Genomic DNA, 15217 nt, shown 5'->3' on the forward strand with positions numbered 1-15217 from the left:
CAACTCTATCTAAATTATTTGACCGCTTATTCTAAAATGGATGTCGAACAAAATTCGTCATTAAATACTCCAACTTCCCGTTTAAAATCAAACACCTTGAACTTGGTCAGACTACATCCGATCTTCTTTTTGATAAAAGACAATCCGCTAAGTAATCTAAAGACAGGTATCTCGATAGTTCGCCCAGATATGCGCAGAATTGCTATATTCTGTCTAAAGCAGGCAAATGACTTCACTGGTGACAAGACTTTTACGAATAACTAACGCGTCTACATACCCACTGATAAAGTTCAAATCGATGGTGTAGCCACCTATTCGAATTTGTGATGTGTGGATCTACTGAAACTCGGGTTAGACTGCTTCAAGGATTCGTAGTTCCAGTGAGCGAAGATTTTGAATGACAACCGGACAACTGGACGGGACAAAATGGCGTCCCCCTTCAAACTCGTGTCAGGTTACCTTTGGCGCGACTGCTTTGTATTTAATTACGTCGACTTCGATAAACATCGTCTGCCTGTTTGGCTGTTTGGATCGCATATCATGCATGGAAGCATTGCACTGATTACAGGTGAATGGACCTTTGTGGCAATTAAGCTCGACGTGACTATTGTGGGAGAGTTCACATGATTTATTACCACGCCCCGCATACCTGGAGCGCCCGAGGAATGTGAAGCGTTCCGTTACACGACACTCTATGCACTTTTTTGCAGAAATTCTCCTAAAGCTTTGACACTTATAACGAGAAAACATCATGTTCCCTTTGCTCAGGGAGAGTGTGACTTTGATGATCCCCATGTGAGGATTTCTTTTACTGCTCCTAAAAACTATAGACGGACGAGATTACTTGTAAAGGCTTACATATCTCTCTTGAGGTACCGCTAAATATACTAGTTCGAGGAATCTCTGACACCAAGCCGAAGCAAACTGTTTCTGGTCTTAGATATTTGAGATGAAACATGAAGTTTTCAGCGCTTCCAGGAACGCCAAAAAATTCATGTGACGACACAACTAGAGATTCTACTTTGTGCAAGTTTGTTTGGATCTAGTTTGGGAACCGACAAATTTGTGATGTTGCGGAATTACTCCAGGGATCGAAGAGACTTCAATTCTCACGCTACGGCTTGGGGTTGTCTTCTCGATGATAATTCGTTGCTGTTGTGCTATCTTATGACAAACGCCATTTTGGAGCAAACTGAGTTAGATATGCCACATAACTCGTCTAAAAAATCTCTACAAAGTGGCGTTTTCAGGTTTTTGACATTCTGCTTGGTTACTGAGATACAGCGAGAAACGTACTGAGAAAGTTTTTTTTTTGCTTTTTTTGGCGATTGGCTCAAGTTATCTTGATGTATTAGATGTTTTTATGCGCAAAACTATCTGATAAACACAATGGCACAATCATTTTCAAAACAAAAATATGGGCCGGGAGTCATATACCATTCGACTGAGTTCGTCGAGATCGGAAAATGTCTGTGTGTATGTTTTTATGTATGTGTGTGTATGTGTGAATGTAAAAAAAAATGTCACCTCTGTTTCTCAGAGATGGCTGGACCGATTTGCATAAACTTAGTCTCAAATGAACAACCTTCCCATCGGCTGCCATTGATTTTTTTTGTTGGTTCGACTTCTGGTTCCGGAATCACGGGTTGAAAAGTGCGGCCACACAGCTAATTCCCATATAAACTGAACTGAAAAATGCTCAAAGGGGGGAGTAAATTTCCAAATCGAATTCATATTTTTGATGCCAAATGTCTTTAAAATGCATGAAATGTCGAGATTTGACGTAATCTCGAAAAAAATTTGGCGTTGACTTTTTTTAACTTTGGCACCATTTTGCCTTTCTCATATAGAAAGATTATGCAATCACTCTAAAAATCGTCAACTTAATCCCGGCCCCGCGATTTTTTTGACTTATTTAGGCGTAGGTAGGAGTATGCAATGAGAGGTTGCTACTTTAAAATTGAAACTAGTTTAAAATTTCTTAACAAGTTGAAAATTTTCGGCAGAGTCCGGACCCCTTTGGATCCTCTTCCTTGATCATCCGCTGGTTTCAAGCGATGTTTCAGTGTCGACACATAGCATCTCAAAATCGTGGCTGTCGATCCATTGTATGTATGTGCAAATCGTACTGAATATGTAATATTCATTTCCACCGTTGTATTGAACATAACCAGCCATGGAATCGTAGTTTGGGCAAATGAGAAAAGCACAATTGCACCACTAGGTGGATTAAAACAGGTTTTTCTATGGAAAATTTTCTGTACACGATTATTACACGCCATAAAAATGTTGTCATCATTACACACCTATGACACGTGTGAATGCGACTTTTGTTTAGGTTTATTGTAAAAAATCGCAACATAGTCAATGGATCTTCGTAATATTTGAAAGATTAATACAGAATAGATAGAAACGTCAATTGTCTTCTTTGAATTGTTTATAGCATTTATAAGTTTCGAATATCTTGAATCACAGTTTAAAAAAAGTTTTTCTCGAAATGTGCTAAATGGCGCTTGTCATAAGATAGCACAACAGCGACGAATTGTTCTAGATTACTCCACGATTTCCGTTACAGCTTTGTGGAGGAGGCCTGTTTCTCTACCAATACCCTACTATCTGTTCCCCTTGTGTTTCTATGAAACTATGAAAACGAGCGAAAAAAGTATGCAATCATTTACAAAATCTTTTTAAATTTGTGGTTTTCGCAGTTGAAATGTGCAATTCAAACACATTCGTTGTTCATTCTTTTATGCACGTTACATTGGTCTACAACACAATTTATTATGGGGACGGGCATAGCATAGATGGTAAATCGATTTACTTGTATGCAGCACATGTGAGCTCGATTCCCAACCCCGCACAGAGGGTTAGAGATTTTTCAAAAAGAGATTTTTCTAAGCTGAAAATAGGCGAAGGACCATAAGAATAAAACCTCCATAATCGAAATAAAAAACATTTATTGTGAATGAATCTGAATGGGACATACAGAAACTTGTGGACTCATAATCTGTTTGGAAATTTCAAAGCAGTGTACGATTCATTGAAACGATACGAACTGTGGCAGATAATGCTTAAACATAGCTTTTCGCCAAAACTGATAAAGTACTACACCTCTGCAATATTTTTATTGGACTATAATGCGCTTTACTTTAGTATTCTTGACATAAGATGCCAATAAAAAGGAAAGTTTGCAAGAAATTTCAAATGTTCAAATTTTCAATTCATTCGTTAGGTCTCTACCGAAGCGTGCTCAAAATTTTAAACATGTCTTTAAACAAAGTTTTCTTCTCCAGTTCTAGTGCTAGTGATAATCACATGACATTTATTTCCACTTATTATCGAATATTGGAGGATTCATCTGATGTGAGGAAAAAACCATTTCTAAATCGTACGATATTAGGAAAAGTTATGAGCTAAGATATCTAATGTGTTTTGGGAATTTAGTTTCAACATATTTAAAAAAAATTAAAGGGTTGTGTACAGGACACGACCACGGTGACATTAAAAATATAGTTTTTTTATCTATCACACATATCGACACACGTTCTTGTTCACTCGCCTGTTTTCATATGTTACAATTTGCTATATACCCTCCCCATTAAAACATAATTTATTAAAGGTCTTTTAACGGTAATCTATTAATTAATCAAGTAGCTCACTAGGTGATTGGCATTATTTGGCTGATCCATCTAGTAAAAATAGGCTGGTCTGTCCAGAAAATATATTCAAAAGAAAAGTTCCATATTGAGACCTGTGATGAGGAAACCCACGCCCGCCAACGGAAATATACAGATTCTTGCTAATTATTAAAACGTGTTATAACTCTGTAGTGCAAACATTGTATTATTAAACCAATTCTGCAGCGTTTTATGTTATATAGGTGTTTTATGTGGTAATAGGACTGACATAATTATATCTTCAGTACAGCGGTTTGTTTCATAATTTAAAACAGATTTATTTTAAAATTTAAATTAGTATACCCAACCGTATTTGTTGTATACCTTAAAACGCAATTAGAACTGTGTTTTAAATACATAGGGTAGGACAGATATTCTGACTGGTTAAACTGGGAAAACAATTTTAAGTCCAGTAACGCTTAAGACATGGCTTGAATTTGAATCGAAAAAGAACACCCGCTTCAACTGCTGCTGGGACGGTAAGTTCTGTTTTAAAATTTTCCGTTGTGTGCAGTACGAAACAAAAGTGTTTGAAATTAGAAAACAAAAAGTTCTGCTGGGAATGTGATTGTTTCCGATGCAATTACACTCAGATTTTTCACGCAGGGGATACAGGCCGTGTAAATGAAAACCGCGTAAATTTTAAAAAACGCGTTAATGAAAACCGCGTAAATTTCAAAATCCGCGTAAAAAACGTGAGTGTACTCTCCTATATAAAATACTACGCTGCTGAACAGTGCAATATCTACAGAAGCACGTTGTCAGATGCCTTACTGATAAAAAACATATAACCGAAATATGAAACATGAAAACCAATTGGCTCTTTACCCTTCGCAGCTACAAAGCGCCGTAAACATGGATTAACAAGTTACAATGCACACGCATGCATAAAAATAAATATATTTTTTTCAAACGCAACACTCTTAAGCAGCACACACCGTATTGAATTAAATCCAAACCACCCCGCCCACCCACTTTGCAAATCATTCTGTGACACCATGCTGGTACCCACACACGGCCACCGCTGCCGAAAATGCATAGCGTCTACCGCTTATTGTAGTGACCAGACGCTGCAGCCATGATCTTACCCGTTCGACATAAGAACAAAAACTGATTCAAACGGGTACGCGTCACCTCAATTTATAAACTAACCGTATATGGTTAAGTCACTTAGGTGCGAGTGTGTGCAAATGCCAACGTTACCGAAAATCGATAGCGCTTATTGCATCGCCCGGAGACGACGTTGCTCGTGTGGGATAAGAGCAACAACTGATTTAAACGGACATGCGTTGCTTCTATTTATGACTTTTCGTGTTTCATTGAGCAACTAAGCTGCCCTCTTTTGACGGCTGTGTCTGAGAAATCTGCCTCACGAATGGTATTTTTCCCGTTTTTTGTGAACTTTTTAATTTTACCAATTTCCAAAAGTCTACTTTTATTGGGGAGATATTAAATTATTACCAATATTTAAGTTAGGTGTTTCTGAATCGGTTGGTGTATGAATGATTAAAATCCATCTAGTAATATCGGAGTTATAAGCGTGCAAACCTTACATAGTTTCGTTACATGGGAGATAGTTTAGATTTTAGAATGACACCTAGCCCCAGATAGTGGAGTAAGACATTTTTAATGTCAAAAACCTAAACTTATTATTTCTGATTAAATAGTTTTCTCTTTTTTACAACGTATTTTCCTTTATGTTCCCAATGTTGAACCTAACTAAAAATAAAATATATGATATCATCATTTTTGCCAAAAATTTAATAATATAATTGTATCATAATACCCATTTTAAATAAATCTCGAAACAGGGGTAAAATACACTGCTATAAAAATATCTATGGAGAATAAAAAGATAAACTCTGGTTTAGTACCAAACAAAGTAACATAGACTAACAGCTGTTAGCATAATCTTTCCGCACATCGTCCCATAAGTTTCTATCAAAATATAGCTAAGATACGATCAAACACCAAATTTACTCGTTGCTGAACAAAGTACGGCTCTATCCAAATATCTAAATCCACCCAGCACCGAACTGACTCTCTGTTTTTTTTTTCTGTTTACTCCCTCCTTCAGGAAAATTTCCGCCCACGAATTCGAGCGCGGTGGTCTGTTGAAGCCGATCGTGAACACCATCGACGGGACGCCAACCTTCCTCAGTATTGGGCTGCAGAACGAAAACTTCCAGTGCGGCAGCGGTCCAAATCAGAACGGAACGGCGGGTGGGCCTAGTGGAAGCCAACGGCCGCAGAGGCTATCCCGCAATGAGCTGCGGCAGTTGGATGAGCGGGAGCTTATTTTCGAACTGGTAAGGATTAGACGATTGTTGGGCGGTTGTCGGATTGTGATTCTATATTAAAGTTTCACGTTTGGTGTACCTACAGGTTAAGGATATCTGCAACGATCTGGATGTGCGTTCGTTGTGCCACAAAATCCTACAAAATGTGTCAATTCTGTTGAATGCCGACCGTGGATCCCTTTTTCTAGTGCAAGGCAAAAGTACCTGTGGCAGTGATAATACCAAAAAGTAAGTATCAACTGTGCTAACATATTGCTTCATTTATGCTTACCAGAAGAATACTGCTTGAAGTATACAAGAAACATAAACAGAACATCGCATCATTTGAGTTGTGAACAGAAATAGAATAATCGGAAAATTCATCTTTCCAGTTTGTTACCCATACATTCTTTTGAATTCATCTTGTCGAGTATAAAGTCCGGGTCACATTGTGTATAACTTTTTGAGTACGATACTCAATCACCATCGTCTTGTGACCGTTAGTCTATATAGTCACGTGACAACATAGGAGATTGACAAATGACTTTCCCTCGAGTTTCGAAGGGACAGTTATGTATAGAGTAGTACTTCTAATGCTGCAAGGGTTCATCAATCATCTGTTGTCAATTGTTTGCGAAAACATGTCTTGGAACGTTAGTTCACCAAGTCTTTCAAATTCCAAGTTAGCGTATTGGTTGAGGGTTAAAATAAATGCTTCGTCACTTGTGTCGATGAGGGGCCTAGTTTGAATTGTTAAATGTTCTCTTCCGTATGTATCAACGATTTTCCGGACCGGGCCTTTTGTTTTTAGCGTTTTGGTCTGTTACGACTTTGAAGAGATTGATGTCATGATAGGGATTTGATACTCGAAAATCCGATAGAAACTTAAATCTATAGTCTCTTGCTTCTACCAGCTTATCTGTTGTTAAAAGTAGACATTACCCTTTACCCTAAGAGCAACCTGATCTTACTTTGAACAACGTGGTTTGAATGTCTAACAATTAGAACAGTAATTCTAAAACATGCGAAGATTTCAATATTTTTATAAAAGATTGTAATATAATATATTTGCGCTGTAGTTATTTAAATTATTTTCACTGAATCCGCTATCCGAATTGGTGAACTTTTTGACCACGCTACCGATATAAACACTGTTTCTCCGTATCCCTGCTTATTGGTTGATTGACGAACGTCGACGAGATAAGCACATATGAGCCCAACTCCAACTGTGACGTCTGTCTAGTGATGCAGCAACGATGACTAGTCGGAAGCAATCGTTTTCAGATCATATTTTGGCACGTGCATATTTCCTTTCAGCAGCGGAAGCTAGCCGAGCGATGTATGTATATTGCAATTGATATCTATTCAAACAAGGATAAGTGTAAGCAGATGCGTCTCATAAGATTCAAGTTTCCTTTCAAATGAATTTTGTAAGCTTTTTCTGGGCCAAAAAGCGAAGCAAACTCTTAATATGGCACTCCGCAATTGATCTTGATCTTATATTTATAAACACTTTCCAGTCAGTATTGTAGTAGGCTTGGAAAACTGCTTCGGGCGGTATATATCAAGACTAGTAAGTAAATGAAAATTTTTGGACTACATTCCGTTGCAGAATAATAGATAAAAGTTCAAATTTCCAATTCTTTATAAAAGTGAATACCTGCCGTTGTACTGAATGAAAAAATAAGATTATTACGCTATCTGATTGGAACTATGTACAACCATTTTGTATCCAATTCGGTAGTATGTACAATAACTGAAAATAGCGGAAATAACGGATTTTATGAAAGTAGTAATTTTCTGATACATGATTGGTCGGCACAATTTGCTCAAAAAGCAAGCGCTGCTGGGACTGCCTCTTTTTCATCGAATGAACTGCGACGCGTATAAAAAGATAACACAAGAAAAATTCGTTAGTTTGTTTTCTGACGCTGTAAGCGTAGCAGCTGCTGCGTTACATGTCAGCTCACATTCTATGATGGCAGGTAATAGATGCCACGACTGCCGCCAGGCGCCGATAGCATTTCATTCTAATCATGAAATGACGTGCCAGTTTCATGCATACACGGAAGATACAATGATGACACACCACAGAAAAAAGCAGAAAGGTCTTTTTCCAAACGTAACACTCTCAAGCAGCAAACACTAGTCGCATCCTGCCGTATTGAAATGAGCCCAAGCCACCCCACCCACCCGCTTTGCAAACCATTCTGTGACACCGTGCTGGTACCCGTACACGGACACCGCTGCCGAAAACGTATAGCGTCTACCGCTTATTGTAGTGTCCAGACGCTACAGCCATGATCTTACCCGTTCGACTGTCGTAACGACATAGGAACAAAAACTGATTCAAACGTGTACGCGTCATCTCTATTTATAAACTAACCGTATATGGTTTAGTCACTTAGGTGCGAGTGTGTGCAAATGCTGACGTTGCCGAAAATCGACAGCGCTTATTGCATCGCCCGGAGACGATGTTGCTCGTATGGGATAAGAGCAACAGCTGATTTAAACGGACACGTGTCGCTTCTATTTATGCCTTTTCGTGTTTCATTGAGCCACTAAGGTGCTCCTATAGACGGCTCTGTCTGAGAAATCTGCCTCACGAATGGTAATTTTCCCGTTTTTCGTCAAAATTTAAAAAACTGACAATGGGGACGCATGGTGATTTTTGTTGTTAATTTTTAATAACTTGTTAGGTACACCCAAAACATTTCCCCAATGCAAATAATGCATTACATCGTTTCGTGCATATTCCGAATTAGAATCATGCCTTCTTTGCATTGAAGACCAAATAGAGCCTCGAAATTATACCAACACAACATAAACCACGATGAAACAAATTGAATGAAAATACACACTACAGTAAAATAAATTCGCTTGTAAAAGTGTTTGTCCACTTCACTTGCTTTGCTTTTGTCCGACAATATGTATGCAATACAAATATGTCTCATTGGTGTTTGTACGAACTTCCGTCATCACACACAGTGATGCTATTTTGTCTGCAAACAACTCAACTTCATACATGCTTTGACCTGGAACATATTCAACCTACTCACGAGTATGTGTGTGAATTATGCAGTGAGCTTTTCCCTCAGCGAATGGTTTATGCCAACGTTACCAGTGTTCCAGATTTATATGGATTCTTCCAGATTTTTTGCAACTGAGCAGACATCCGGTCAAGCCAGAATTGTACGTTTCACCAAATACAAAATTGTATTTGTATTTAGTACTTGGTATGATCAACGAAATCCGATTCGTAAACTCTATGCAATAAATTGCTGAGCAGTTTTACAAAGTAGCATTCAGTTCAACTTAGAGACCAGAAGATCTTCAGTAAATTGGTATTTTTTCATTCCAAAATAATTAATTATCTAAATCTTTGAGACATTTTACTTTGCTATATATCTTAGTTCTACAAAATTCTGTAGCATATAAACAAATCGTAGGTTTCATTTCTGCTAATAGGTTAGAGGGAATTAAATAAGTGGTAGCGATAACTATTTTAATGTCACGGGGTAGACAACTGTCTCTCGGATTCGTCAACTCTCTCGATAAAATTCGACAAACTTACCAACAGTAACATGAAAATTTTAGGCATTGATTGCAAGCTCTCGTATAACAGATTTTTCCAGACTTTTTTCAAAGCGCCACTTCACCACATTTGCTGGAAATCCCAAAAATGATCCAGTGATCTAAATCTGGTCATAAATCTAACCTTCCGTTCAAATTTGCAAGCCTATTAGAAACCCACGAATCGCTGTTACATTTAGGTTGGAGCGAATGCTGGGTTTATAATATAAACATCAGCCCAACGATTCGATCATTGCTATGAGCTGCTCTCTCTCTAATATGATGCAGACTATGCAATCGGGAAAATTGAAATAAATTCCGTGTGTGAATATTTTAAAACACGAGTCACTTATACATACCAATGCGCATGTATACGAGTAAAGGTGTCCATTGCATGTGTAGTAGTGCAGGGTTATTTTAATACCAATACTGAACTAACGCTGAATTAATCAATACATTTCCCATTGTAGAATTTTGTAAGTTTCCACGGTGTAATAACAGCATAATGCATTTTTGTCCCGGACCAATAGCGCTTTGGGTGTATGTAGTGTAGTGAAAAGAAGCCATGCCCTGCTTTCAAATAGCATTATGAAGATTCTCTACGAAGTATCACAGTGAACTAAAGACGAAAGAGCGAAGGACGAGCATTGCGTAGTTGGTAAATCGATTGCCTTGTACGCAGCTCACCTGGGTTCCCAACCCCGTACATAGGGTTAGACATTTTTCCAAAAAGAGATTTCTCTAACCCGAAAAAAGGCGAATGACCTTTAGGTTAAAACCTCTATAATCCAAAAATGACATTACAAAAAAGAGGGGAGCTGGGAGTGGTTAATTTGATGGAGAAATAATCATATTTCAGTCGTATAAAATAAAGTTCATATTCAAACAACCTTAAATTTTTAGCGGAATTTTTCCGCAATACACTCCTCATAACGAACAAAATTCTTTGTCGCATCAAGACACATCAACATCTCGAAATGGCTTGCTATCAGCCCTGATCTAAATCCAATAGAGAACGTTTAGGGTATATCTGAGACGAGACATGCGAATAGCAAAAAAATCGAACGTCAAATGCAGCCAGTCCATTTAAACTATGTGAGACAAAAAGAGAGGTTATGTGAGAGGAATGATAGAATGAACAGAAAAAAAGACAAAGAAAATATTTATCGGTAAGTCCCGTCCTAGGGGTACATGGTATCAGCATATACTTGCAAATGGACGACAATTCGATACAGCACTTTAGCTGAAAAAAACCAATTCAAGACCCTGGGGATAAATCGACATCTCGGTCCTGGAATCACTATTTTTTCATTCAGTTCGTTTATTGGATAAGTCATGTTATCGATAACTTGAAGGCACCAATTTTTGTTTTACATCTTAACTTTCTTGAAACTCAGAGAAATCCAGAGAACCCGGGATTATTAAGACCAATTACCAAATTTAATGCACTTCCACTTGACATGCAGAGAATCGACAATCGTACCATGTTCAAGGCTAGATTGAAACAGTACTTTAAACAAAGGCTTAACGAAATATTTAATTAATGATATTGATTTGTAATTTAATGTAAACATCCGTCAGCAGTATTTATCTTTAATTTAATTTATAATTGGATCCCTTAACAGGAAATCTATTTCCACTGGGATTCAACCTTAGTTAATTATCTTAACTTAATTGCACATCAATAAATGTCTGTCTCAGCTCAGTTTGTTTTATTTGTTATGTTTGTTTTTGTTGCCATTGTTCATGGGCTGAGGCAAGTTGCGTCCATTTCCAGGGGGTTCTTGTATGAGTTCTTTGGTGTGGGGGAGTGTGGTGGGCAATTAAAAAAAGAGACCGTAGCGGTAATTCAGACCCCTTCGATTTCTCAGAAAATCGTAAGACTTTCTGACTGTCGTACATATTTGCGGAACTGTTATACTAAAACATTAATTTTGATCGGAGAATCTAATTCTTTGGTTATTTTAAAAGGATTGGTTTTTTTTGTCATCCTCCAAACAAAATTCATTATAATGGTTAAACCGTAATTAAAGCAACAAATAAATATAAAAAAAACAGCTAAGTGTTTTGGAAAGCTTGAGGCTCCTATTTTATGGAATGATTTTTGTTTGGGTGAAAACACCGACATTTTCAAGACGCTATCCACTTTTGTGCGAAATGAGCGTACGGGACTATTCGGACCCCCCTATTCCATCAACTAGGGTTCGTCGCGGTGCGGATGTGGGCGGTAAATGGATAGTCCGCACCGCAACCGCAAAAAAATAATAAAACCGCACCGCTTACCGCAACCGCATTGCATTTACCGCACCGCACCGCGCGGTAATGCGGTAAATGCGGTAAAAATCATGTATTTTAAAATTGTGCTGAAAAATTATTCATTTGTTTTGTATAGCCATATATAGTAAAATGTTATTCTTATTTACACGAAAATTATCTTTGACGGACTCCTCAGAATATAACATTTATGAAAATACTCAACTTTGCAAGTTTTATTAAGAGGGGTAAGGGTTTTGGCGTGAAAAAAAAAATTTCTCGATTTTTTTTATACTTTGCGTGAAGCGAACTGATCAAAACATTTGTACATTATAGTGTATCATTTCAATAACATGCTGTAATTTTTTTATGCAAAAATATCGACAAACGACTCGGTGACGAAGCTTTTTGTAGAACGTCTCTGGAAAAACATGAGTCGCGGTGTTACCTGCCATTCAAAAACTACTTAACCGATTTATTTCAAACTTTATATACAAAAATATGTAAAAATACGTAGCCCCTACGTTAAAGTTTCGAGATAAATTTTCAATTAAGGCAAAAACTGTCCAAATTATGCAAAATTTGGCATCTGGGCTAACTTTGACACTTGTCACAATATGAAGGAAGACTTTGAGAAACACAAAAAAATCGCAATGCCCTACACTAACTTCGAAAGCTTTACTTTCAAAAAGTTACAAAATACTCCTTACTGAAAAATATTATTTATTAATTTGGTAGAAAATACTCTCAATTGGACGAACAATGGACTCACGTGAAAAAAAATTCTTCCAAATTCATTTGGTTTGATGATGATAATTACATTCTTTGGATTGTTTTTAAGTCGTAGTATCATTAGTTCATCTCTAAGTTCTCCAAATTAATCAAAATTCACAGTTGAGAAAATGTCATCGAAAACGATTCATAATTCCACAATTGCCAAGAAGAATCAGGAGAAATGATGCATTTGGTAATTGGATTTGACAGTAAATTCAATTGTTTTTCAATGATTGGATTTTGCGTTTTATGTATTTGAAAAGGTTAGTTTCTAAATTTTTTCTTTGAAGTATAAAATAAATAGTTTTCAAAATATGTCGTAAAAATAATGATGCCAAATTATATTGGACACAGCTTATAGATTTTATTTCTTAGTAACAGTATGTTTTATCATATTTGAATGACCAAAATGTAAAAAATCAAGTAGCTATAAGTCGAAAAGAGATTATATTCGGATTTCTTTTCAAATCATTGTCAAGTCTATGGAAATTAGAGCAATTAAATGTTTATCATGTTTCTGTATTGTAGGGTAATAAATAAAACTCGAACGTTCTGATAGAGAGATGTTCCTAATAATAACATTGCTAAGCGTTCGTTCAGAAAATAAATCTAGTTGTGCCCTTCTCAAATGGTAAAAGTAATAGTTTTAATTCACTTTTTAAAGCAGATTGCAGACTTTATCAATTATTTTTTGAAGTGCGGTTGCGGTAATACCGCGCGGTAAAAGTTCATTTCCCGCACCGCATCCGCGGGAAAAGGTGTCTCACTGCACCGCAGTTTTTGCGATGCGGGTGCGGTAAATACCGCGCGGTTGCGGTAATTACCGCAACCGCGACGAACCCTACCATCAACTACCGTTCAGCGGGTTGCGGCTACGCACACGATTGCACACTACACAGCAAAGTAAATACATGATGCGTGAATCGACAGCGACTGCGACTAATCAGATTTAGTAACGCAATTTATTTATTTTTTGTTTCTAAAGAGTTTCTCCAACAAATATTTCATAAGTAAACATAATTCCATCGTAAAAAAATTTAAAAAAAACGGTCTGAATTGCTCCATAGAGGTTCCGTATTATCCATACATTGTAAAAGGATGGAAAGCGCTGCCATGGTGCAAATGAACTTTTATGGCATCAAACTGTAGCTAAGGTTTCAAGCTAACAATTGGTCGATGTTAAGTCAGATCGGACTAAGTGACATTGTATTGATTTAGAGAAAAATGAGTTTAAAGTTTGAATCGCCCTTTACGTTATAATTCGAAATTATTTTTTTGCCACAATTCTTGTTTAAAATTAAAAAAAAAGTATTTCAAATCTGGAAAAAGTCGAATATAGATCGAGAAATTATTTACCCAGTGCTATCAATATCTCATTTTTTTACGATTTTGCGATTTAGACCGGTCTGACTTAACACCGACCAATTAGGACCTTATCACACACATTGACTATTTCTGAGTTGATTTTACCATAAGAGATTGAGCGATGTAAACGTGACTCCTAAACATCATTATTTTTCATTTGTCATTTCATACATTGATTTATCGTAAACACTTTGTTTGCAGCACTTTTAGAGCTTTGTATGGCGACTATTTTTGCTGAAGTAACAGAGTTGAAAAGCTATGAGCAATTTTTATTGAAAACTATAAATTGATTTTTGACGCCATTTTGAAATCAAAGATGGCGACTGCCAGTTTTAGCGAAATTCGATATAACCCAATCAATATGTGTATTTTCGGAATGGACTTGAAAAATAGGTGCCAGGAATTGATTTTTGGCGTCATTTTGAAATCCAAGATGGCGACTTCCGGTTCAGTGAAATCAGCTATAACCCAATCAATATGGGTATTTTCGGAATGGTCTTGAAGAGTAGGTGCCAGAAATTGATTTTTGACGTCATTTTGAAATCAAAGATGGCGATTTCCGGTTTAATGAAATTCGCTATAATCCAATCAATATGGGCATTTTCGGAATAGTCTTGAAGAGTAGGTGCCAGAAATTGATTTTTGACGCCATTTTGAAATCAAAGATGGCGACTTCCGGTTCAGTGAAATTAGCTATAACCCAATCAATATGGGTATTTTCGGAATGGTCTTGAAGAGTAGGTGCCAGAAATTGATTTTTGACGTCATTTTGAAATCAAAGATGGCGATTTCCGGTTTAATGAAATTCGCTATAATCCAATCAATATGGGCATTTTCGGAATAGTCTTGAAGAGTAGGTGCCAGAAATTGATTTTTGACGCCATTTTGAAATCAAAGATGGTGACTTCCGGTTTAGTGAAATTCGCTATAACCCATTCAATATGGGTGTTTTCTGAATGGACTTGAAGAGTAGGTGCCAGAAATTGATTTTTGACGCCATTTTCAAATCAAAGATGGCGACTTCCGGTTTAGCGAAATTCGCTATAACCCAATCAATATGGGTATTTTCGGAATGATCTTGAAGAGTAGGTGCCAGAAATTGATTTTTGACGCCATTTTGAAATCATAGATGGTGACTTCCGGTTTAGCGAAATTCGCTATAACCCATTCAATATGGGTGTTTTCGGAATGGACTTGAAGAGTAGGTGCCAGAAATTGATTTTTGACGCCATTTTCAAATCAAAAATGGCGACTTCCGGTTTAGCGAAATTCGCTATAACCCAATCAATATGCGTA

The 15217-nt window shown here is 37.1% G+C and overlaps 1 protein-coding gene across 12 annotated transcripts in view; it reads left to right on the forward strand.

The window, feature by feature from the left end:
- LOC131679245 (dual 3',5'-cyclic-AMP and -GMP phosphodiesterase 11) overlaps positions 1-15217 on the forward strand; it is a 422056-nt gene that overhangs the window by 391220 nt on the left and 15619 nt on the right. For all 12 annotated transcript variants that reach the window (XM_058959936.1, XM_058959937.1, XM_058959935.1 and 9 more), the window contains 2 exons: positions 5755-5986; positions 6063-6205. In XM_058959936.1, coding sequence (XP_058815919.1) covers positions 5755-5986; positions 6063-6205 — 375 coding nt within the window. The remainder of the gene's footprint in view (positions 1-5754; positions 5987-6062; positions 6206-15217) is intronic.

The sequence above is a fragment of the Topomyia yanbarensis genome, chromosome 2 (genome assembly GCF_030247195.1).
Source record: "Topomyia yanbarensis strain Yona2022 chromosome 2, ASM3024719v1, whole genome shotgun sequence".
NCBI lineage: Eukaryota > Metazoa > Arthropoda > Insecta > Diptera > Culicidae > Topomyia > Topomyia yanbarensis.